Source organism: Choloepus didactylus, chromosome 18 (genome assembly GCF_015220235.1).
Source record: "Choloepus didactylus isolate mChoDid1 chromosome 18, mChoDid1.pri, whole genome shotgun sequence".
In the NCBI taxonomy this organism is placed as follows: domain Eukaryota; kingdom Metazoa; phylum Chordata; class Mammalia; order Pilosa; family Megalonychidae; genus Choloepus; species Choloepus didactylus.
This window is the reverse complement of record NC_051324.1, coordinates 34,567,834-34,592,984: the sequence shown is the minus strand read 5'-3', so window position 1 is coordinate 34,592,984 and position 25,151 is coordinate 34,567,834. Positions and strand designations below refer to the sequence as shown.

Sequence of the window (25,151 nt, the reverse complement as noted above, 5' to 3'; positions counted from 1 at the left end):
ACAATGTTGAATCTAAAAATACATCAATTAACTTTATGTACTCTGTTACACTTCTGGCCTATCTTGCACTTAGAATGGATCTTTTACCCACGCTGAATTTTGTAACATCATGAATTTTTTCCTTTGGAAAATACTGCAGATCTTCCAAATGTTGATATATTTTATTATACAATATCAAAATATCACTGCCTAGCTCCTCAGAAATGTCTTTTAAGTATGCGGAACGTGTTAAGCACATAGTGGTAGATACAAGATTTCCAGACTTCCAATTTTCAACTACAAGCTCCAATGTTATCATTGATAATGAATATTGTCACGTGTTTTCTGTGATGTGACAGGTTTACTTTGTATTTCTGCCAAATACTCAAGGTTGATTAAACATAATTTGTCAGGTGCTGTTTCAAGTAAAAACAGTATTCCATGAAAACAGTTGCTAGTTCAATTTACAACACTAACAATCACTTAAGTGCATTTCCTTAAAAAAAATACCATATTTTATGCATCCATCCAACTCTGTAATGGAGAATATTAAAAATATCTTACACACAGATAAAAATTTCATAAAATAAAATTTATTTGTTTATTACAGTTAATGATTTATTATGGTAACATATATAATACAAAACATATGCAAACACAAAATTTCTCACATTAGCCACCATCAGGTGTATAATTCAGGGATATTAATTACATTCACAATATTGTGCTACCAACACCCCAAACAAAAACTATACCCATCAAGAAATAACTTCCCATTCCCTCCTTCCCCCTCTCACCCCAGCACCTGGTAACCTGTTATCCACTCTTTGTATGTATTTGCTTGGCAGCTTGGCATTTCATATAAGTAGAATCATACAATGTTTGTCCTCTAGTATCTGGCTTATTTCACTCAACATGATGTCTCCGAGGTTCATCCATGTTGTAGCTTTATCAGTACTTCATTCCTTTTTAGGGCTGAATAATATTCTATTGTATGTATATAACACATTTTATTTATACATTCATCTGTTGGTGAACTCGTGGGTTGCCTCCACCTTTTTGGCTGTTGTGAATAATACGGCTATGAACATTAATGCTATGAAACTGGAAATGTTTTCTCCCATTCTGCAAGTTGTCTTTTCACTTTATTGATAAAGTTCTTTGATGCACAAAAGTTTTTAATTTTGAAGAAGTCCAATGTTATCTGTTTTCTCTTTTGTTGCTCATGCTTTTGGTGTAAAGCCTAAGACAACACTGCCTAATCCAAGATCCTAAAGATGCTTCTCTATGTTTTCTTCTAAGAGTTTTGTGGTTTTATTAGCACTTATAGATAGGTCCTTGTTCCATTTTGAGTTGCTTTTTGCATACTATGAGAGTTAGAGATCCACCTTCATTCTTTTTCGTGCAGATATTCAGTTTTCCCAGCATCATTTGTTGACGAGACTATTCTTTCTCCATAGACTTGGGCATTTCTGTGGAAAATCAATTGGCCATAGATATGTGGGTTTATCTGGACTCTCAATTCTATTCCATCTGGTCATTATGTCTGTCCTTGCACAAGCACCAATGTTCAGATTACAGTTTTTGTAATTAAGTTTTGAAACTGGCATGTGCAAGTCCTCCAACTTTGCTCTTCAACTTTGTGTTGGCTACCTGGGACCCCTTTTCCTTCCATATAAACTTGATGATTGGCTTTTCCATTTCTGCAAAAGGCTGCTGGAATTTGAACAGGAATTGCATTGAATTTGTATATCTCTTTGGATAATACTGATATCTTAAGAACATCAAGTCTTCCAATCCATAAACACTGTATGTCTTTCCATTTTTTTTTAAATCTTCTTTAATTTCTTTCAGCAATGTTTTGTATTTTCAATGTACAAGTCTTTTACAACCTTGGTTAAATTTATTCCTAGATATCTAATTATTTCAGATACTAATGTAAATGAAATTGTTTTCCTGATTTCCTTTTTGGATTATTCATTCCTGGTGTACAGAGACACAACTTATTTTTGGTTCTATCTCACAACTTTGCTGAATTCATTTATTAGCTCTAGCATCTTTCTTGTGGATTCTTTGGGATTTTCTATATACAGGATCATGTCACTGCAAATACAGATTTTTTACTTCTCCAATTTGTGTGCCTTTTATTTCTTTTCTTAACTAAACATTCTGGCTAAAACATTGAATACAATGTTGAACAGCAGTGGTGAAAGCAGACTTCCTTTTATTCAGTTGGAAAGTGTTAAGTCTTCCACCATTGAGTATGATGTTTACTATGGGTTTTCCATAAATGCCCTTTACCATGCTGAGAAAGTTTCTTTCTATCCCTAGTTTTCTGATTTTTTTTTTTTTTTACATCAATAAGGATGCTGTGTTTTGTCAAATCCCTTTTCTGGGTCAACTGAGATGATCATATGATTTTTTTCCTTCCATTTTATTAATTTGCTATGTTATGTTGACTGATTTCTCTAAATCGAACTATCCTTGCATTCCTGAGCTAAATCCCATTTGAACATGTATACCCTTTTAATGTGCCTGCTGGATTCTATTTGCCAGTATTTTGTTGAATATTTTTGCATCTATATTCAACAGAGATATGCTCTAATTTTCTCTTCTTGTGATGTCCTTATCTGGCTTTGGTATTAGGCTAATGCTGGCCTCAAAGAATGAGTTAGGAAACATTCCCTCCTCTTTTTGTTTTTGTATGAATTTGAGAAGGACTGATGGTAATTTTTCTTCATGCTTTTTTGGGAGGTTTTTGTTGACTGATTCAATTTATTTACTTGTTATTGGTGTGTTGAGATTTTTTCTACTTCATCTTCAGTGAGTTTGGGTATTTTCCAAAAATACATTCATTTCAGATAGATTACCTAATTTGTTGATCTGCAACTGTTCATAGAATCCTCTTATAATAGTTTTTATTCCTTCTGAGAGGTCAGTAGTAATGCCCATACTTTCATTTCTGATTTCAGTTATTTGCTAAATAACTAAAATAACTCTGTCAGTTTAGAAAGAGTTTCATCAATTGTCAAAGAACAAACTTTTGTTTTTATCAATTATTATTTTTCTAGTCAATTTCATTAATCTTTATTATGTCCTTTCTGTTCACTTTGGGTTTAGTTTGCTCTTCTTTTTCTAGTTCCAGTGATGTGTGAGGTTATGTTACTGATTTTTGACATTCTTAAGTGAATAGTGAACATGAATGTTATTTTTGCAAAATTGTTAGTGGCTAGCAGTGCCTACTACCACAGTTTGGTGCAACTGCCTTTACTGTACTAAGATACTAGCAGTTTTATCCAGAATTGTTTCTGCCAAAATGTCAACAGAGGGCAAAAAAAAGGGCAAATAATAATTTAATTTTATTATGAAAAAAACTCATAGACCCTTGAAAGAGTCTTGTGGACTCCTTGGGGTCTGTGACCATAATTTGGAAAACACTGGTATGTATGTATGTATGTGGAAATGCAAAGGACCTCGAATAATCAAGATAATCATGAAGAAGCACAAAGGTGGCAGCATCAAACTGTTAGATTTCAAAAGTTACTAAAACCTACAGGAATTAAGATAGCATGGTATTGGTATAAAGACAGATAAAGATCAATGGAATAAAATAGGGAATCCAGGAAAAAGCATGATTTTTTAAAAAGGCATCAATGAAATTCATCAGGGGAAAGGAAAATCTTTTTGATAAATAGCGCTGGGTCAATTGGATAGCTGTATGGAAGAAACTGAACCTTGATCATCTCTGCCACATCATACAAAAATTAATTTGAAATGGACAACAGACCTAAATGTGAAGGCCAAAACTATATTATTTCTAGAAGAAAGCATGACTTCAAGATTAGGAAAAAGGGAAAAATTTTGGCACAAAACATAAAAGGATGGAAAAACTGGACTTCTGTTTATCAAAAGACATCACTAAGAAAGTAAAAAGGCAAGTAGCTTACAGAGAGAAAATATTTGCAATACATATATCTGACAAAAGACTCATTTCTAGAATATTAAAAGAACGCCTGAAATTAAAGACAAAAGACTCCACGAAAATGGGCAAAGTCTTGATAAATATATTACAAAAGGAGACATCCAAATGGCCAATATGCATATGAAAAGGTGCTCAATATTCTTCAGAGAAAAGCAAATTAAAATCACAATTAGCCTTAACTAGACTGTCTAAAATAGACCAACAATACCAAGTGATAAAGAAAATGTAGAGCAAATGTAATGCTCATACATTGCTATTAAGAATAAAAATGACAGGCCATTTTGGAATACTTTTTGGCAGTTCCTAATACACATATGCCTTCCTTGGGACAAGAAATTCCTGTCCTAAGTATGTGCCCAAGAGAAATGAATGCATATGTTAAAAAAAAAAAAGACTTGTACAGGAAAGTTTATAGCAGCTTTATTCATGATAACCAAACGCTGGGAACAATCAACAGAGAAATCGATAACTAAACTGTGATATATTATGGAATAATAGACTACAATGTTAAAAAAAAATCCCATTGATACATATAACACCTGGATGAAAGTCAAAACTACTGATTGAGGAAAGTTGGGCAAAAGAAGCCAGACACAAAAGAGTATGAACAGAATTATTCCATTTATATGAAGTTCAATATAGGCAAAGCTAATTTATGATGATAAAAGTCATAGCGGTTATTCTAGGTCAGAGGTAGTATAACTGGAAGGGCCAAAAGGGAACTTTCTGGGATGATGTAAATACTCTATATTTTGATCTGAGTGGTGGTAAATTGAGTGTAAACATTCACTGAGCTGTTTGCATTTTGCTGTATATTAAATGTACTTCAATTTTAACAACTTGAGCATCCAAAGTGATTAAAGGTGATCCAAAGTACAGATTTAAATATTTTTCAAGCTGGAAGTGACTTTGGAAATAACCTGGTTCAATTTCCTCATTTTTGTAAATGAGCACTGAGTATTGAAGCAATTTGCCAAACAGCTAGTTACAGGCAGAGCTGAAACTAAAATCAAAGGTATATAAGTTAGTGGTCATTATTCTTTCCACTACCCAGGCTTCCAGAAGAAGGCTTTTTCCTGGAACAATCACTTTCCCTTTGATTATCTGCTTTAGCTTTTCCGTGCCAGTTCTTAACAACATCCAGGGGAATATCAGGGGCTCTGATTCTGACTATTTAAGCAGGTGAGGCCCCAAGCTGATCTTTAAGTTCCCATTGGGCTTACACATTCAGTGGAGGAGTCTTTGTTTCTAAGTTATAGATGGTATCTATGAGCATAAGCCCCTCAGGCTCATGCACACCATATAAAATAGCGTGGCACCAACAGTTTGACACTCATGACATTAAGACAAATGGAATTTTTGGTTCAGACAAACAAATTCTAATACTTCCCCCGATATTATCCATCTGCCACCACCGTTTCAGGCAACAGACTACATAAACAGCCTTGTATTAGAGATGTAGTAATTAAGGTACAAAAAAGTTGGGTCTTTTGGCTAAAAAGTCCCATGTAAATACAGGGTGCCTCAGTATATCAACAGTGGGGGAGAATTCCACTGATTCCTTCTCACAATGCTTAGGAAAGACTTAAAGTTATGTCAAGGACTTGATGCTTGCAATAGAGAAATCATAGGCAAGGTTTTAGTTGACAAAGATTTATTCAAAGAAGCAATGTGTCATCAGAAGAAACTTTCCCAACAGCCTCTTCTACTTCCATTTACCATTTATTCAACTAAAAGTGGGTAATCATTTTTTTTCCTCAATTGTGCTGAGCTAAATTTTTTCACATTTTAACTACTTTGATCTTCTAATATCCTAAAAACATTAGAAAGAATAATGAGAGGAATGTTTAAATCAGAGTGAGAGTGATGTGGCTGAGCACTTTCCTCATGTGTAAATCATGTGTTTTCTCTATGTTCTTAATCTCTAAAACTTTCTTTTCATTCTATACAGACAGTAGGTGTTCAATATTTTATAGATGGTTTAATGTATAAATTTCTTCATTTCTAATAAAAAAGCCAAAATTAATATGTTTGAATGTTTATTAACCCTTCCATGAATAAATAGGGTATTTGAAAGTAAAATCACTGACATCCTTTTTCCCCTCTGAGGGATTGTTCACAGGTCAGGACTCAGTCTTCTGTTTAATTTCACTCTTATCCATAATCCTCTTACTGATACCACATAGGCTTTGAATACCCAAGGTACATGTATACTTGAAATTTTTGTCACTTTATTATCACAAAGAATATATGGAACTCTTAATTGAAACCATATAATTTATTCAAAGAAATACCTCAATATTTATACAGAACTCTATATCCTTTATATATGGGAATTATATTATGAATTAATTTGAACATATTCCTGACCAAATATTTGCACAGGGACCCTAAATTTCCTTTTTTAGAGATGCAGAAAAGAGTTCATATGTAGGAAAAAAGACTTGTTAAAGTCTTCAGCAAAAATTCAAGACCATGATTATGACATCATGACTTCTGTCACTCAGCTCTAATTTTAAGAGCATGCAGTTAAGAGCCTCGTTATGGTATTTGTATCTCCTACAAATCTCCTTGCTTCTTACCACCAGCATCTTTGTGCCTCTTACAGCTTTAATATAATAACTAGGTTTGTCTGCCTCAGATTGGAATGGCAACTGTAGATACAATGAAATATAATCCTTAGGGATACTCTTCCTCAAGTGTATCAGAACCATCTCTATAAGATAAAAGCATGCCTCTGTAAGAATCTCCCACCAGCATGGATTTGACTGCAAAATAAAATGAAATAATCTTGTTGCCTCACCAACTGTCCTTCTGTAATTGTAAGTATCATTTATTTTACTAAAGGTCTGATGCACCAAATTCCAAATACGGAAAGTAGACACAAATTATCATTATACTGTCAATCAAAGCAAACTAGTTTTGAGATTTTTAAGCACAGACACTTTCTTCAGTGAATAAGTTACCTTATTATGGGGCAAAAATTAGATGTCTAAATAGTATCAGCTGAATTAATTTATAATTTATAATTTCTTATAAATTATTCAGATTACTTCAATTGAGCAAAAAAAAAATTTCTCTTGAATCAAAGATCAACAACAAATGCCACATCCCCAACTTTGTCCATATTTATTGAAATGCTTGATGTAATACTAATACCTTATATATCAAAGCATGTTCTGAAAGATAAGAACTCATTTTACTCATTTGTCACACTGCCTTCTCCCACTGTCATCTTCCTCAGGAACTAACACATTTGTTGCTCATACCATTCATTATAATTTAATTTCTATAAATTTTTTACTTTACTAGAGTTTGACAAAGATGTGTGCTCTTCATATGAGTCAGACATAAGTTTATCTTTCAATGCAAGTTGCTTTGAGTTCTTGGTGAAGATCAATTCCTATATCAAACTACAAACCAGGACCAACCAACTCAGAGCAGAGTACACCAGATCTTTCTAGGCTCTTCACTTTGATGACCCAAAAGCAGCTAAAGGTACTAATTAAGTTACTCAACAGCTATAGCCAACAAGTCTTGACACAAGAACCTTGGTCACCAATCTGGGAAACAAAGTTCAACCAGGACACTGACAACTATTTTCTGCTTTCATTTCAGAGGTCCTAAAACTTTATCAAAAGTAGGGCACAATGTTATAATGGACAAGCAATAGGAAGAAATTCATAGATACTTAACCAAAAAGACTTTTTAGGCAAAGAAGTTAAGAAGCTTACTAGCTGTAAAGGAAATCCATGCAGTGCTTTGTCTGGAAATACTATCTATGATTCAGAGACACTGACGTCAATTAGTTGGATATAGGAAAAATTTAGCAGTTCTTTCCAAGCCCATTGTTTCTGGTAGCCTGTGACTAGGAGTAAACTCTTATAAAAGGTCCATTTCCAGAACTGTCTTCCCCTTGGCTTAAAAATTTAATATTTCACAATTAGCCAAACCCAAAGTCTTATGGAGGAAAGAGTGTTTTTTGAATTACCTAAGATAAGATGAAACACATCTATTCATGAAGCAGTTACAGATCTGTTAAGTCTAAATTACATGTATTTACACAGAGACACTAAAAAGCTAGTCTATAGGTATCTAAAGGTACGAAACGTACCCCATGTCTAAATCAAAGAAGTTATAAGCAAAAAACATGTAGTTCAGAGAATGTCTTTCTACGGGAAGGAGTAAATCAGAGATACACTAGATGATCAAGAAATTGTGAAACAGAGATTTCTAATTTAAATTTTAGTTATTAAAATATTTCTTTTTTAATCAACATAATACATGTTCATAGTTTCAAAAACCAAAAGATACTCTAAGGTTTATTTAAAAAATAAGAACTACCTTTATTGGGAGAAGAGATTTTATGCTTGGTTTGGATATTTCTCAATGTATAAACATTAGTGTGAAAAAGAATAGATATCAGTCTGAATAGACCAAAACATTTAACGTAGACACCAATGAATGAAAACAACAGATAGTGTCTATAGGACGTACACAATATAAGGTAAAACTGGGAGGTATAAAAATAAAGCTCAAATAAGAAACTAGTTTTGTAAGACAGCCTTATCACTGAAATCTCCCACACTCTTGTAAAAGCAGGCTTCCTTAATCACACATCCTCAAAAATCAGAACCCTACCACCATTGTGTTGATGTTACAAATAGATCCCCAAAGATCTGGTGGATCTTGTAATTTCTCTGAGCTATCACAGGTCCAAATGAAAAATACTTCTTTTACGAATATTTTCATACCTGATCAAAACCATAATTTCTACACCGTCTGTGTTTTTGGTCATCGGAAACTACATTAAAAAAAGCTTTGGTCTAATCAGACCAATAGCTATTCTTTTTCACACTAATGTTTATACATTGACAAATATCCAAACCAAGCATAAAATTTCTTCTCCCAAAGAAGTTAGTTCTTCCAAAAGAAAGAACCATTTTTAAGCTTTTTAAAAATACTTACCTATTCTCCAGTTATATAACTAAAACTTCTACTAAAATAATTCTAAACCTCTCACTATTACTTTTTCTTAATTCAATTTTATTGAGATTGTTCACATACCATAAAATCATCCAAAGTGTTCATGGTACCATTATATACCTGTGCATTCATCACCAGAATTACTTTTTTTTCAATTTGTAGAACATTTTCATTATTCCAGAAAAGAAATAAAAATAAAAAAGAAACTCAAATCCTCCCATACCCCTAACCATCCCCCTCCATTACTGACTCATAGTATTGGTATAGTACATTTGTTACTGTTGATGAAAGAATGCTAAAATACTACTAACTGTAGTACATAGTTCGCAATAGGTATATTTTCCCCATATATACCCCTCTATTATTAACTTCTAGTTATAATGTCATACATTTGTTCTAGTCCATGAAAGAGATTTCTAATATTTTTACAGTTAAAAACGGACACTGTCCATCACAAGATTCACTGTTTCATATATTCCCATATTTTAACCCCCAACTTTCCATCTAGGAACATAAGTGACTCTAAGTTTTCCCTTTCCACCACATTCACACAGCACTCAGTACTGTTAGTTATTCTCACAATAAGGTGCTACCATCACCTCTGTCCATTCCCAAACACTTAAGTTCAACCTAGTTAAACATCCTGCTCATAATAAGCAACCGCTCCCTGTTCTTTAGTCTCATTCTATATCCTGGTAACCTATATTTCATGTCTATGAACTTACATATTATAATTAGTTCATATCAGTAAGACCATACAATATTTGCCCTCAAGGTTTCTTCATCAACCTGTTTTTTTTTAAGACGGTTTTGGTCACACACCATACATTCCGTCCTAAGTAAACAACCAATGGTTCCCTGTATAATCATGTATTTATGCATTCACCACCATCACCACTATCTACATAAGGACATTTCCATTTTTTCCACAAAGAAATAGGAAGAGTCAAAGAAGGTACAGAGACAAAAGAAAAAGAAAAAGAAAAAAAGGACAGCTAAAAAGAAACAAAAGAAGAGATAGAATTAAAATAAAGTACAATAAAAGAGTCAGACAATATCACCAATGCCAAGAGTCCCATACCCCTCCCTTATATCCCCCTCTTACAGGCATTTAGCTTTGATATATTGCCTTTGTTACACTAAAGGAAGCATAATACAATGTTTCTGTTAACTATAGTCTCCAGTTTGCACTGATTGTATTTTTCCCCCAATACCACCCCATTTTTAATACCTTGCAAGGCTGACATTCGTTTTCCCTCATGTAGAAACACATTTGTACATATTATCACAACTGCTGAGCAATCTGGGTTTCACTAAGTTATACAGTCCCAGTCTTTATTTTCCCTCTTTCCTTCTGGTGTCCCACATGCCCATAACCTTCCTCTTACAACCATACTCAGATTCATCTAACTAGATTCCATACCTCTCTATGCCACCATCTTGCCCCTCTGGTTCACTATTACTTTTGAAATCTGGCTTTTATATAAAGACAAGCAACAACACCCAATTCCATTAGTTTTAAGTCTTCCTGAACCCATCACTTAAGGCTCAGAAATAATCAAGTTATTACTATTCAAACATATGCACTTATGAATAATAACTGCCGCTTAGCATACATATAATCAAGTCCACTTATTGTGGTTTGGCTAATATATATATATGAAACTATGAAACAATTTTTTTTTTTAGCAAAAGTAGCACAATATTTTGCTGATTAATTTTAGTTTCAATGGAATAACATTGCCAGATTAATATACTGATATCTAAGACATGAAATGCAGACCCCAAAGTTTAAATAAAATATTTTCACTTTGAAAACTGTAATTGTAAAAGGATTAAATTATATGACATTAAATCTTAAATTCTATGCCTCTGAAAAGTAATTATCTGAAAATAATTATACCATCACCAGGTTAGATAGAACAAAAGCTGTCACTAAAGTAGAGAGAAAGCGATAAAATGTGCCATAGGAACAATTAAAAAAACAATACAGTTAGTCTTATAAATTGCATGATGGTATAACAAAACAATGAAGCTCAATAAGAGGAGGTACTACACTGGTTATATCTCTATTCAACAGGAAATCAAACATCCAGATAAGCATCTTCATAATGTGCAGCTGACTCTAATGCATAAGTCATAATTAGAGAAGCACTTCCTAGTTCAGGAAAAATAAAAATGTATTATACTCTCTTTAGTAGAAGAATATAAAACAGAATTTTCTCATAAACTTTTTTCACAAAAAGAACCCACAAAAATATTTAGTCTCTATCTTGTTAAACGTCATTAGAAAAGTAAAAACAGTGGTCTTACTAGATAAAGTAGACGGAGTTTCACAACAAAACATTATTCACACGCTTCAAAATTATGTCCAAACCACTTGGGAGGTAGATGAAAAGAGAATTATCCTAAGTCCAGTTCCTCATCTATGGGCTTCCTCTAGCTCAAATCTAGAGAAAGAAACATACATGTTTCATTGTTCTGGTTGTCTTTCAGAAAGGAATTATGGCTTTCTGGAATGAAAACAGGCCTAGAAAAATAATGATAGGATCACACCAGGAACACACACACACATACATAAAGAAAAATACTGATAGGGCTTAGCCACCAACAATTGCTTTCCCTACTCAGAAGACTGGTACTTTAAGGCAGAGGCTCAGAGCCTTACAGCAATGTCTTAGAAACTTGATGATGTACCTCTCATGGAAATGTAAGCAAGCCAAGGACAAGGATCTATTTCCTTATCCAAAAATTAATTTGAAAACTTTTCTTGCAAACAAGTTAAACAAAACTATGAGTACAATAGTTCACTGAAGTTCCTCCTTGTTGCCTCAAAGTTGTTGAGACAACTTTGCAAAAGGCTAAAATTAAGACAGTGCTACATGATAAATACAGAGTATTATCCCAGAGTGTCGTACTGAACATGGGAACTTTTAATAAGAACACACATGGTAATACCCATTATGACATGCGCTCCTGGTAGCTAGTCACTTTCCTCTAAAACATGAATAATCTAGCAGTTTAAGAATGTTTAAAAACCCAAACCAGACCTATTATTCTAATCTTGAAGAAAACACTTGAATAAAATATATCATTTCCAGGATTCACAATTGTAAATGACAATCCCAGACCAATAGGAAATGTTAGCATTTTCAGATGGAGATCTATTGTTCAAATCACCCACCTCAGTATCTCATTTAATCCAGACAAGCAAGGATAAAGACTTTATACATCTCTATGCTTGTTTTCAGAGGCCAACCACAGGTGACAAGTTAAAGCAGAGGAACAAGTATGAATTCCCTAAATCTACATTAAAAATGAGGGCATATTAGTAAAAAAGGAAATCAGAGAAAAAATGTGATTATGTTCAAATAAAACAATGGAAGACGAAAACAAAAATAATTTTAACAAATGGCTGCCTATATGGGGAGGAAGAAAAGACAGTGGAATATACAGAAATAGAAGCTATATTTCTTTAAATACACCTGGTTTCATTGACTTGAGTTTAGAAGCATATAATTGTTTACATAACTATAAAACAAAATTAAATTTAATAAACAATCCCTTAAAAAACAGAAAAAAAAAAAATGAGGGTAAAGCCCTGGACATGGACAGCTCAATAAAGGTATAAGTTAAAACCCACTGATCAAAAAAATCAGAAAGCAAAGAAAATGTTGAAAACCTATTAGCTTCATAACTTCAAAATATATCCTGAGACAGTCAAACAGAGGTCCTTGGTCTTTTAAAAGTGACCTTCACAAATCAGTTTTGTGTTTGTTTCCATTTTCTTTTACAGTTTAAGCCTTAATCCAATCAGCAGTCTCTAGGGATTCTGAAATTGCTATAGATTAAAATCCTCTCTGACTCTACTGTTTGACTAATGCGAGTGTTTAATAATTTTACTTGTGAGAGACTGTTGTCAGTTGTTGTTCTGTTTTTTGACGAAATCCTGCTGTGAGCAATCTTCAGATGCTCCACAGATGCACCAAAATGTTAGGCATCACTTTCCCTATATTCTTTATCACTCAACTCAAAGACGAGAAAATTTATTATTTCTATTAGTTTAGCAGGCCTGACTGAAAACAGTTTTACTACATAAATGTAGCAACTATCACTTACAAAGGGAAAAATCTGCTTCCAGGTACTAACGATGCATATACATGGCTTGGTTCCAAGGACAGGAAGTTAATAACTGTGATAGATAGACTAGAGTTAAGTTAATGAATTTCTAAACTTTATGCTTTCAATAATAAAACCATTCAAGCTATAGCATTTGCACTCTCTCTACTTCCAGAGATCAGGCACTTTGATACTCAACAGGTTGAGTAAATTAAATCCATATATTGTATTTACGTTCTCTGTCAAGGTTGCTTCTCCACATTTGAGTGATCAAAGGTAAAACAGTCATCAACTCTATAGCCTTCAATACTGTATTCATTACATTTAATCAAGTGCCAACTCCAGTGCATCATTCTCCAACCTCAAGAACATTTAAATACATGGCATTGTTTAGCAACAAACATAGGCAGGGTACTGGGTTGACACACACACTCTTCACCCCCCAAAACAAAGAGGATGACAAATAAATATCATCCTCTGCATCATGTAAGAAAATAAATAAAAAATACACCGAACCACCCAGTGAACATTTTGGGTGGGTTTTCTACCTGAGGCAGTATCGATCACTGTGGAAACTCCCCTTCGATCAGAGACTGGACGGGATGACCCTGGCATGCTGACTGGGTCAGAGCGGACTGGCTGGATCCTGCAATGCAATTTAATTTGATTCACATACGTTACTGGAGTCAAAACGGCTGCTTGCTACAATAGATCTTAAATCAGGAATGTTGGAATAGTGCAATCAATTAAAGAACCATTCATTCTAAAACCAGATAAGTAGAGGAGGAACAATCCCTAATTCTTGCACAAAGGCTATCCCATAACCTTCCTAACTAATTTTTATATGTTATTCGATATATTTTAAAACAAGAGACTGAAAAGTTAACATTAATTTAAAGGGATAAATTAAGCAGAATGGGACAGGAAACCAAATACTTTATACTAAGATCTTTCCAAGAGACACATACAAAGAAAATAACTTATGAAAGTTATTTTAAATATGACAACAAGCACAGAATCACAAAGCTGTGTTGGGATGTGGTTGCAGGGGGTTAATACTAACTAACTGAGTTACCCCCATAAAATTACCACTGAGCATATAATATTCAATAGTACCTCAGCAGAACTGAAATTTATTACACACAACTTCAAGTTGCCTGAGAATGGTAAATCTATAAATGCCAAGAGTCTATTTCCAGCTGTATTAGAATAAATACTATTAACACAAAAATCTCTGTATGACTAAAAAATCTGAGAGGCCCAGGCAATTAGAAGAATAAAAACTTAATATAGCAATATATGCAGGCATGTATTGTTATATTGAATTTGTTAATTCAATCTGTACTGTGGTTTCTAAATAATACAGAATTGGGAGTGGGGTGTTGATGGGGCTATAGATTTAAGAAGATTGCTCATGAACTGATATGATGAAGCTGGGCAACAGATGCTGGGAGATTTATCCTATTATTCTCTTGATCTTTATATGTGATTGAAAATTTTTCATAACAAAAAAAAAGAAAAAAAATTTGTTGGCACAGTGATGTTTTAGAATTAGATAGCAGGAATGGTTACATAACAGTGAATATACTAAACCACTGAATTGTATACTTTAAAATGGTGAATCTTATGTTATGCAAATTAAATATCAATTAAAATAAATAAAATAAAACAAAACAAATTAGGTGTTGGTTACTTGTAACTGAAAGCAAACTAATAGGTATAACTGATTTCTCAAGAGCTAATCTAGAGTAGAAAGTGAAGTTCTGTACACTCTGCTTCCTTTACACTATATGTTTCACAGGTCTATTAACAAATACTTCATTAATCATTTTATATTTTAATCCTGGTTCTGGATAAGGAGCTGGCACATTAGCCATGCCTGATTTCCTTATAGATATAATAGTTTAATACTATACCTGCTTGTTTCCTATTTTGGTTAGGAGGCAAGTAGGCTACTTTAGCACCACATAATTATTAATGGTATCTTAAGAGGTACATGACAGTGTACTAAGTATTAAGTGTTACTTTAGCCAATAACAATCTAAACAGGGATTTTACAATTTAAAGAGAAAACAAGGCCAATGGTTACAGTACTCTGAAGCCAGGAGAAATAAAGAAGAACCAGAGGTGAGGAGCTGGGATAGCGTGATATTAAACAAGAATGAGGAAAATATGAATAGTTGAGTTTCTAGTTGGATGCTGGGGAGGAAATGGTACTAAATGGTACTAAAAAGGACTGAAAAGTTGAAATGATATGAGTCAAATCTGAATTTCTCATTAAAACTGTGCTGTAATGGGGGTAAAGATGTTAAGAGTCTATATGCTCAGATTTTAAAATATAAATTACAAATGTGACAAAAATATATAAACCTAATGCCCAATACAAAGGTTTTTAAGTTTATACAAGTCCACTGAACAGAACAATATTCTAATCAAATATAAGCAGGCCTAGCCTCTAGTTTGCAGTAACAGTCTTCCCAAGGGCAAATCCTGTGACTGAGGGCTCAGCCCATCAACCCACCTTATAACTGTGCCTAAGTGTCTCCTCCTGAATGCCTCTTTGTTGCTCAGATGTGGCCCTTTCTCTCTAGCTAAGCCAACTTGGCAGGTGAAATCACTGCTCTCCCCTCTACGTGGGATCTGACACCCAGGGGTGTAAATGCCCCTATCAACATGGGATATGACTCCCAGGGAGGAATCTAGACCGCACATCGTGGGATGGAGAACATCTTCTTGACCAAAAGGGGGATGTGCAATGAAATGAAATAAGTTTCTGTGGCTGAGAGATTCCAAAAGGAGCTGAGAGGTCACTCTGGTGGGCACTCTTAACACACAATATAGATAACCCTTTTTAGGTTCTAATGAATTGGAATAGCTAGCAGTAAATACCTAAAACTATCAAATTACCCAGAACCCTTGAATCTTGAAGACGATTATATAAAAATGTAGCTTATGAGGGGTGAAAATGTGACTGGGAAAGCCATGTGGATCACACTTCACTTTGTCCAGTGTATGTATGGATGAGTAGAAAAACAGGGGCAAAATAAATAAATAAATAAATAAAGCACCCAGTGTTCTTTTTTACTTTAATTGTTCTTTCTCACTTTAATTTTTATTCTATTACTTTTGCGTGTGTGGTAATAAAAATGTTCAAACATTAATTTTGGTGATGAATGCACAACTATATAATGGTACTGTGAATAACTGTATGCTTTGTATGACTGCATGGTATGTAAATACATCTCAATAAAACTGAATTATTAAAAAAAATAAAGTCATTTAGATAAAAATTACTGGGAGCTCTTTACTATAAGAACAAGGGAAGTACCGAAGAAAAATTCTGAATGATTTCAGAAACGTAGCTTTCTCTGAATCAGCAAAGTTAGAGAGAATGTAGAAGAATGACTATGTCTGAGGTAATGAGTTTAACTAAGAAAGATGGGAGGAGTCCACAAAAGAAAGGGACAGAACAGTATATATGGGAAGCTGGAGATGGTCCTCTAGAGAAAAGGCACAGGGCTTTGTATCAACAGATGATGGTCACCAGATGCAAAGGGACAGGGTCTTGTTATAGTTTAGAAAACAGAACAAATGAGGGCAGTTTATAGGTTGTCTATTTAAAATGCTTTATTATTAACACTTAAGTAACTGAATGACTGTTGTCATTGTGAATGCCTGTACATCAAGTCTCTAAGTTGAGGACCGACTCTACTTAGGTGTAATGGCTTGAGTACCTAACCTAGACCACTACTGGTCTGGCACTCATTGTATTCTATCACTGTTGTCTGACATCTTGGGAAAATGTGACATTTCTGGAAAGCTAAAGAAAACATGCTAGAATTTTAAAAAGCAAAAATGGAGAGAAGAAAGGAACAAAACACAAAGCAAAATAAACAAACAAAAAACTAAAGCACTAAAAAAGGCATTAAAAGGAGACATGATTCTCTGAATAAATAATTCTCTAAGAAGAAACAGCAGGCTTAATCCACTTCTGCAACAGCTTTTGTTTTGTTATAAAGAATTGTTAATACTGTTGGTGAACAGGCAGATTAATAACATATTTCCAACACATGATGTATATTTTCCCACAATTAAACAAAAATGTAAAAAAAAAAGTCAGAGGCCTGCTTTAGATTCAAATAAATTTACATTATAGAATATATTTTTAAGGGAAAACAAATAAGATTGTACAGCATTAGACCAAGTCCTACATCTGTGGCATCCAAATGTGTCAAGTCTTGGTACAACAAATTAGAGTGCTAAGCAAACCTAAGACTGCAAAAGTCAAAAAGTTCTGAGTTTTACCTAAAAAAGAATATAAGCTAAAAATAAAAAACACTCAAAAAAGAGAAAAAAAAGAAAATAAGCTAATAATAAAAAGTCATACTTTGTAGTCCTGTACTACGAGTCTTACAAGTATGTATCAGAAAATACATATCATGAAAATATAGATGATAAAACTTTCTCAATCAAAAACTTTTTATAATCTAAAAGAAAGATGCAGCCTCTGGATGAAAATCATAGATGAAATTTAATTGGAAAATACCAGGAAAAGAGGATATAATCAGACTTTAAGCAGTTAGAAATATGAGCAAGATATCATAAAATGGGATGGTTTAAAAGTATACTGTTTTAAAAATGTATTGTATTTAGGTAACTATAATCTTCTGAAACACAAATATTTACTGGATGTGAGAGATCTCAAGTGATGATAGATGATAGTGAATCACAAGTAATAGTAGATGTAAGTCTGCAACATAATACTGTGCCAAAAAGTGAAGTATAAATATTACTTAGTACACTTATTTCAAATGAACATATTTATCTGGTCATTCAAATCACCCTCTAGTTCTTATTTCCTACCTGAGACTGTTGAGATCCAGATCATCTGTATCAAAATCCAAAAGGGGCTGTGGAGTATCACTCGGACCATGTGACTGCAACACAGATGAACTGGATGATATAACTGTGGTTTGGCCTGAGGGATGGATGGTTTTGAACTGGAACTGTGGACCCATCCAGAGACGTCTGTGGGGTCCAGTGTGTGTTACAATTTCAACCTGGAACAGAGTAGGAATCATGATTTAAATGTATTACAACATTCCCTGTTACAACCTTTCATGATCCCCTCCATTCTTCAGTTAATACCCACTGTCTCAAAGAAGCCCATCTGCACCAACTGAGAAGGGGAACAAGCAGCCACAATCAAAAGGTGATGATGGGGGAGAACCTAAAATGGTGGCTAGGAGAGACAGGGCAAAAAACACCTCCGTGAAAAATACTAGATAGAGGCCAGAAAGTGACCCAGAACACCAGTTCCAGCGATGCACCAGCTGGACAAGGTCTGCTAAATCCACAGGGACCGTACACTTGCTGAAATCAGGAGTCTGCGTTCTAAAACAAGTGAGTGAGCCTGCTGAATGTCTGGCAGCCACGCTGCGGTGTGGGGAAACCATGGGTTGGCATTTGGAGGTGGACTAGTTCTTTTTTAAAAAAACCCAAAAGGGGCTGCAGATACGGCAGTGAGAACCACACAGCAAAGCACGGCAGGAAAGGGCTGTGCAAACGCCCCAATATCTGGCGTGGAAGATAGCCTTTCGTGCACCCACTGCTGGTTGTCTCGGAGCGAGGAGGGCAGAAGGGAGCCAAAAGGGGGAAAAAACCACGCCCCTTGCAGCCATCTTCCCGGCGGGCTGGGAGCACTCCTGCCTGGCGCCGGAAACATAGCCCAGAGCCGCACCAAGGGACCCAGAGGGACGGGAAGTGTTTCCGGCAAAAACCTCACACACACCACAATATCGGGCATGGACAATAGCCTTTCATGCACCCACAGCTAATTGTCCTGGAGCTGGGAAGGTGGAGCTGTGTGAAACGGGGAAATTAACACACCCCATTCAGCCATCTTTACAGCAGGCTGGGAATGCCCCTGCACAGCCCGGCGGCTCAGGGCTTCCCTTGAGGGATAGTGTACACTTGTGACGTAGCACAGCCTTCCCTCAGCAGAGGCCCAAGAAGGGCATGGCTGGGAAGAGGAACCCACCTGGAAATCCCAGGGACCCTATGCCAATACCAAGGACTTGTGGGTCAGCAGCAGAGACAATCTGTGGCGAGACTGAAATGAAGGTGTAGACTCTTGCAACAGCCTTAAATCTCCAGGAACACCTGGGAGGTTTGATTATTAAAGCTGCCCTGCCTCCCTAACTGCTCTGACACATGTCCCACATTCAGGGCGGACAACACCAACAACACACCCAAACTTGGTGCACCAACTGGACCTCACAAGAACCAGATCCCCACACACCACAAAGACAAAGTTGGGGAGAACTGACTTGAGGGGAATAGGTGACTCGCGGACGCCATCTGCTGTTTAGTTAGAGAAAGTGTATGCCACCAAGCTGTAGATCTGACAAACTAGAGATTGGTGTCTGAATATTCCTTTATATTCTAAAAGAACCTTATCAAGTAAAGCAAATGTCAAGAGCCCAAAAACAACAGAAAATTTTAAAGCATATGAAAAAAACAGACGATATGGATAACCCAAACCCAAACACCAAAATCAAAAGATCAGAGGAGACACAGTACTTGGAGCAATTAATCAAAGAACTAAAGACAAACAATGAGAGCACGGCACAGGATATAAAGGACATGAAGAAGAGCATGGCACAGGATATAAAGGACATAGAAGAAGACCCTAGAAGAGCATCAAGAAGAAACTGAAAGAGTATATAAAAAAATAGATGATCTTATGGAAATAAAAGAAACTGTTGGCCAAATTAAAAAGATTCTGGATACTCATAATAAAGAGTAGAGGAAGCTGAACAATGACTCAGCGATCTCAAGAACCACAGAGCAGAAAATCAAAGATCAAAAGAAAGAACGGGGAAAAAAATTGAAAAAATCGAAATGGATCTCAGGGATACGATAGATAAAATAAAACGTCCAAATATAAGACTCATTGGTGTCCCAGAAGGGAAAGAGAAGGGTAAACATCTAGAAAGAGTATTCAAAGAAATTGTTGGGGAAAACTTCCCAAACCTTCTACACATTATAAATACACAAAACACGAACTCCAAATAGAATAAATCCAAATAAACACACTCCAAGATATATTCTGATCACACTGTCATACACTGAAGAGGAGCAAGTTCTGAAAGCAGCAAGAGAAAAGCAACTCACCACATACAAAGGAAACAACATAAGACTAAGTAGTGACTACTCAGTGGCCACCATGGAGGCAAGAAGGCAGTGGCATGACATATTTAAAATTCTGAGAGAGAAAAATTTTCAACCAAGAATACTTCATCCAGCAAAACTCTCCTTCAAATTTGAGGGAGAGCTTAAATTTTTCTCAAACAAATGCTGAGAGATTTTGCTAATAAAAGACCTGCCCTACTTCAGATACTGAAGGGAGGCCTACTGACAGAGAAACAAAGAAAGGAGAGAGAGATATAGAGAAATTTAACAGACATATATAGAACATTACATCCCAAATCACCAGGATACACATTATTCTCTAGTGATCACAGAACTTTCTCCAGAATAGACCTTAGGCTGGGACATAAAACAAGCCTCAATAAATTTTTAAAAAATTGAAATTATTCAAAGCACATTCTCTGACCACAATGGAATACAAATAGAAGTCAATAGCCATCAGAGACTTAGAAAATTCACAAACACCTGGAGGTTAAAAATGAGGGGGAGATGAAAACATTCCTGGATAATTAAAAGCTAAGGGACTTCATCACCAGTATATCAGTCTTATAAGAAATGCTAAAGGGAATTGAGCAGGCTGAAAGGAAAGGACACTAAACAATTGACTGAAACAACATGAAGAAATAAAGATTTCCAGTAAAGATCACATGGTAAATATAAATACCAATACTACTGTATTTTTGATTTGTAACTACACTATGTACTTCCTACAGGATCTAAAATACATAAAGTGTAATGATAAATCAGTAGTTTTGGACTCAATGTAAAATATGTAATTTTTGACAAGAACTACATAAAGGTGGGGAAATGGAGGAGTATAGGAACATAGTTTATGTGTCCTATTGAAGTTAAGTTGGTATCAAAGAAAACAAGATTGTTATAGACTTAAGATGTTAAATTTAAACCCCATGGTAAACACAAAGAAAGTATCAGAGAATATGATCACAAAGATGAAAAGTAGAGTATGGGTTATGAGAAGTGGGGGAAGGGGCAATGGGGAGTTAATAAGAAATGAGTGTAGGGTTTCTGTCTGGGGTGAAGGGAAATTTCTAGTAATGGATGGTGGGAAGGTAATGGCATTGCAACATTGTGAATGTGATCAATCCCACTAAATGGAATGCTTAGGAGGCAGTGGAATGGGAAGATTTATGCTGTATATATGTTTCCACAATTGGAAAAAAAAAAAAAAAAAGACAGTCTAAATAGATAATGACAATTAAATGCCATAGATGATCCTGGATGAGATCTAAGAACAGAGGAGAAAAGGCTCAAAAGGATACAATTGAGGCACAAGAATAAAATGAAATATAGAATGTAAGCTTTATATCAATGTTAAATTTCTTGAACTTCTTAACTACACTTAATGTGATTACATAAATGAATATTCTTGTTCATAGGAAATGTATATGTGAATTATATTACTTGTTCAAGGATGTGTGCAACTTGATCTCATACGTTCAGAAGACAGAGCAATAGATGATGGATGATAGACAGGGAGGGAGGGAGGGAGGGAAAGAAAGAAATGGTAAAGTGACAAAATATTAAAGTTGGTAGATCGAGGTATTGGTGGAGGGGGGTTGGGGTATGCTAGAGTTCTGTGTATGGGGTTTGTATTATTTTTGCAACTGTCACTGTAAGTGTGAATTTATTTCAAAATAAAAATAAAAAAAAAAGGTGATGATAATCACAGGCCATATAGACATTAATTATATCCCTTCACTGGTTTTCACCAAAATAAACAACCAACCAAAAAAACTTTCATTTTGTGGACAGATATATATATATATATATATATATATATATATGAATGTGCACACACACACCCCACATGTGTATGACACAAAAATTGCGTGAAAGTTAAAGGACTAGCTGCTTGCCTCATATGATTAGTGCCAGCTCCCTAAAGACTACCTTTTTCATTCATTCTAGGCAGTACTTAACACTTTGTGAGCCTGCACTGAAAACTAAGTCTAGTAATTCCTTCACTGAGGATCAAGCTAATGACAAACTTGAAGTTTTTCTTGAACTTTCCAAGGAAAAGAAGAGGTCTGAAATGACTTTTAACACCCGAAGTCAGTTTCTTTCCACAATTAAATATTATATTTACTATTCTGCCCTCAAAGTCCTCCCAAATCTGATTTTTAAATGAAGAAATGTTTATCTATTTTCTCTCACACTGGATTTTTTTAATCTTCAAAATACCGTTGCTTGATTAGAGTGTTTTCTCAACTACCATGAACACAGACACAGGCACTTTATGTGCTGCGAAACAGTGCTACCGAAGTGTTTCATACATTTCATGTTCTAAGGAGGGAGTAGGAATATTACCAATATTGTATTAAACATTTTAAAGACAAAGCAGAAAGTAGAACACACTGAGCAAAACCAGAAAATATACATATTATAATTTTATAGATTAGTAACTTGAATAAGAAACCTTTGGTGAAAGAAACCACGGAAACCTTTGGTGAAACATTTGGTGAAAGAAACCATGGAAACCTTTGGTGAAAGACTATTTCTCTTAGTGTCTTGTATTTGCTTTAGTTTTGCCTTGTGTTCTTTAAAATTTAAGCACATTTCTATGATTGCAGTGATTAATTCTTAAAACATAACTGTAAAGGTTTAGAGTATAGTTTGTGAGTTTGTGAGTCTTAAAGGAAAAAGCATCGTGGTCTTGGAACAATATTCACATTCCCACTAACCTCAGGGAAAAACTCCTCAGATTAAAGACACTGATTCAAGTACTATTGGGCAATGTAAATGAAGCCACAGATAAAGGATTCTGTGTATTTTAAGCTCAAAACCATCAGTGTCAAAGAACCGAGAGGTAAACAGATGCCTGTGCTATTTCACTGAGGCGATGGCCAGATGTTTCTGTTCACTCTCCGGTTGTGTGCAGGACAAACATATTGCATATACTTTCACACTGACAGCACACATTACCTCTCGTGCTAATTGAAAAGCTGAAGTGAAGGACAGTGGTGTCTTTGCCAGCGTTCTATTATGAAGGACAACATTTTAATTTTGAAAAAAACACATGCACTTTCAGTTTACTTCATCTTGGTGTCCTCAAAAAATGCCAGGAACCAAAGCATCAATCCTCCTTCAAGAAGTTTCCTGTGATTATTTTTAATGTGATAAAAATGTTACCTAGAAAAGGATTAGTTCCCTTGTTTCCATATTCCCTTTAGTTTTTCAGGCTAATCTTGAGAAAAGCAATGAAACTGCACCCAGCCTCTGCTTTTTTTAAGACACCTGTCTGATGAAAAGCAGCCAGATTGGTAATCTGAGACAGGTCATTAACTTCACCAAATGATGTCAGACTTGAGACAGACATAACAGAATTTGTAATGAAGTCATTTGTAATCTCATCATTTGAAATCTACCCAAGTATCTTTTATTTCAAAGCCCTTGAGATGAAGGCAGCTTCACCTGGCAAGGGGAGGAAGAGTCAGTTGAAACTCTTACAGGACTGGTTTAAGAGACCACTGGAAGCAGTATTTTCATGAGTTTAGGAAAGGAAAGCCAGCCATGCACAATCAGGACTTGTACAAAGTAGAATACTGAACTTTCATAATGAAAGTATGAGCCCAATCTTCAGAAAATATTGACTCCACAAAAAAAATCCCAAAGAACCTGAATGGTTTCTTTGTTTTAACAAGGTCAACTCTTTTTTCATTTATTTTAATCCTGATGAAAATGTATTCCAAAGAGTCCATCTACTGTGTACATCCATGTATTGTGAACAATCGAATGTACGATTTGTTTGTATGACTGCGTGGTATGTGGATATATCTCAATAAAATGAAGATTAAAAAAAAAAAAAAGAATTAACACTGTTGAAATTAGGCTGATTTTCCAAACCCCATAATTTACTGTTGCTATAGTGATTATGAAATAAAGAGCTTCTAAAAAAAGAAAAAAAAAAAAAAGAGTCCAAATCCAAGGACATAAGGGGATTGTTTGAAAGATATGCATATTCTATGCCTTCTGTATGAAACCTAACATACATACACGCACACATATTTATGTATGTGTATATACATAGGTGTATGTACAGCTGTATGTATATATATATCCCTGCAAAAATTTATGGGAAATTCTTAATATGGGAAGACGATTTATTCTTGGTGAGCCAACAAAGAGTTACCAAACTTCCCCCACATCCACACATATTTTTTTTTTCCTCTTAGGAAAAGAATTTTAAAATCCAAGAATAAAAACAGACAGTGGATTTCTGCTTTCTTTCACTTTCACTCCGCAAACACTTCAGAGTTTTACCTGAGAAAGCCATTCTTCATCTTCCTGTCCACTATGGTCAGAAGCTAAACTGTCATAGGACCCATGCCGAGTAATGGGCCCAGGACTTCCAGGGGGAACCACTATAAGAGAAAGAAAACAAATTTAAACCACTTCAAACCACGCAGTGGAAAAATGGGCACATTCTGGATATTGTGATTCACAAGATATAACAGGGCATTTAAAGCAAAAAGACACTTCAAATAATAAACAAGAAAAACGGAAGTTCTTAACAGGAATAAGATCTCCATTCACTTAAGAAGATATCTACAGGAATTTAGTAATGACATATATTACTTTAAAAGAAATAACTAACTGGCTCATAACAGCACAAGTATATCAAGCAGAAGCAACAAACTATTCATTAGGGGATTTATTCATGTGCCAGCTTTAAAAACCAAGTATATTTCTTGGCCTCTGCAATTTAGGATATTTCAATTACCTCTAATTAACAAAGCAACTAGTTCAATGCAGTTCTTATTATTTGGTAAGGAATTTTTAAAACAAATGTCATAAACTAAGGTTCCTTAAAATACCCTATTTAATAGTTTCATATAAATGGGAGGTGTAAAAT

At 34.9% G+C, this 25,151-nt stretch overlaps 1 protein-coding gene across 6 annotated transcripts in view; it reads right to left on the bottom strand.

Moving 5' to 3' along the window:
- BCAS3 (BCAS3 microtubule associated cell migration factor) overlaps nt 1–25,151 on the bottom strand; it is a 799,405-nt gene that overhangs the window by 277,392 nt on the left and 496,862 nt on the right. For all 6 annotated transcript variants that reach the window (XM_037808130.1, XM_037808128.1, XM_037808132.1 and 3 more), the window contains 3 exons: nt 24,560–24,660; nt 17,930–18,126; nt 13,615–13,712 (listed from right to left, as the gene is read on the bottom strand). In XM_037808130.1, coding sequence (XP_037664058.1) covers nt 13,615–13,712; nt 17,930–18,126; nt 24,560–24,660 — 396 coding nt within the window. The remainder of the gene's footprint in view (nt 1–13,614; nt 13,713–17,929; nt 18,127–24,559; nt 24,661–25,151) is intronic.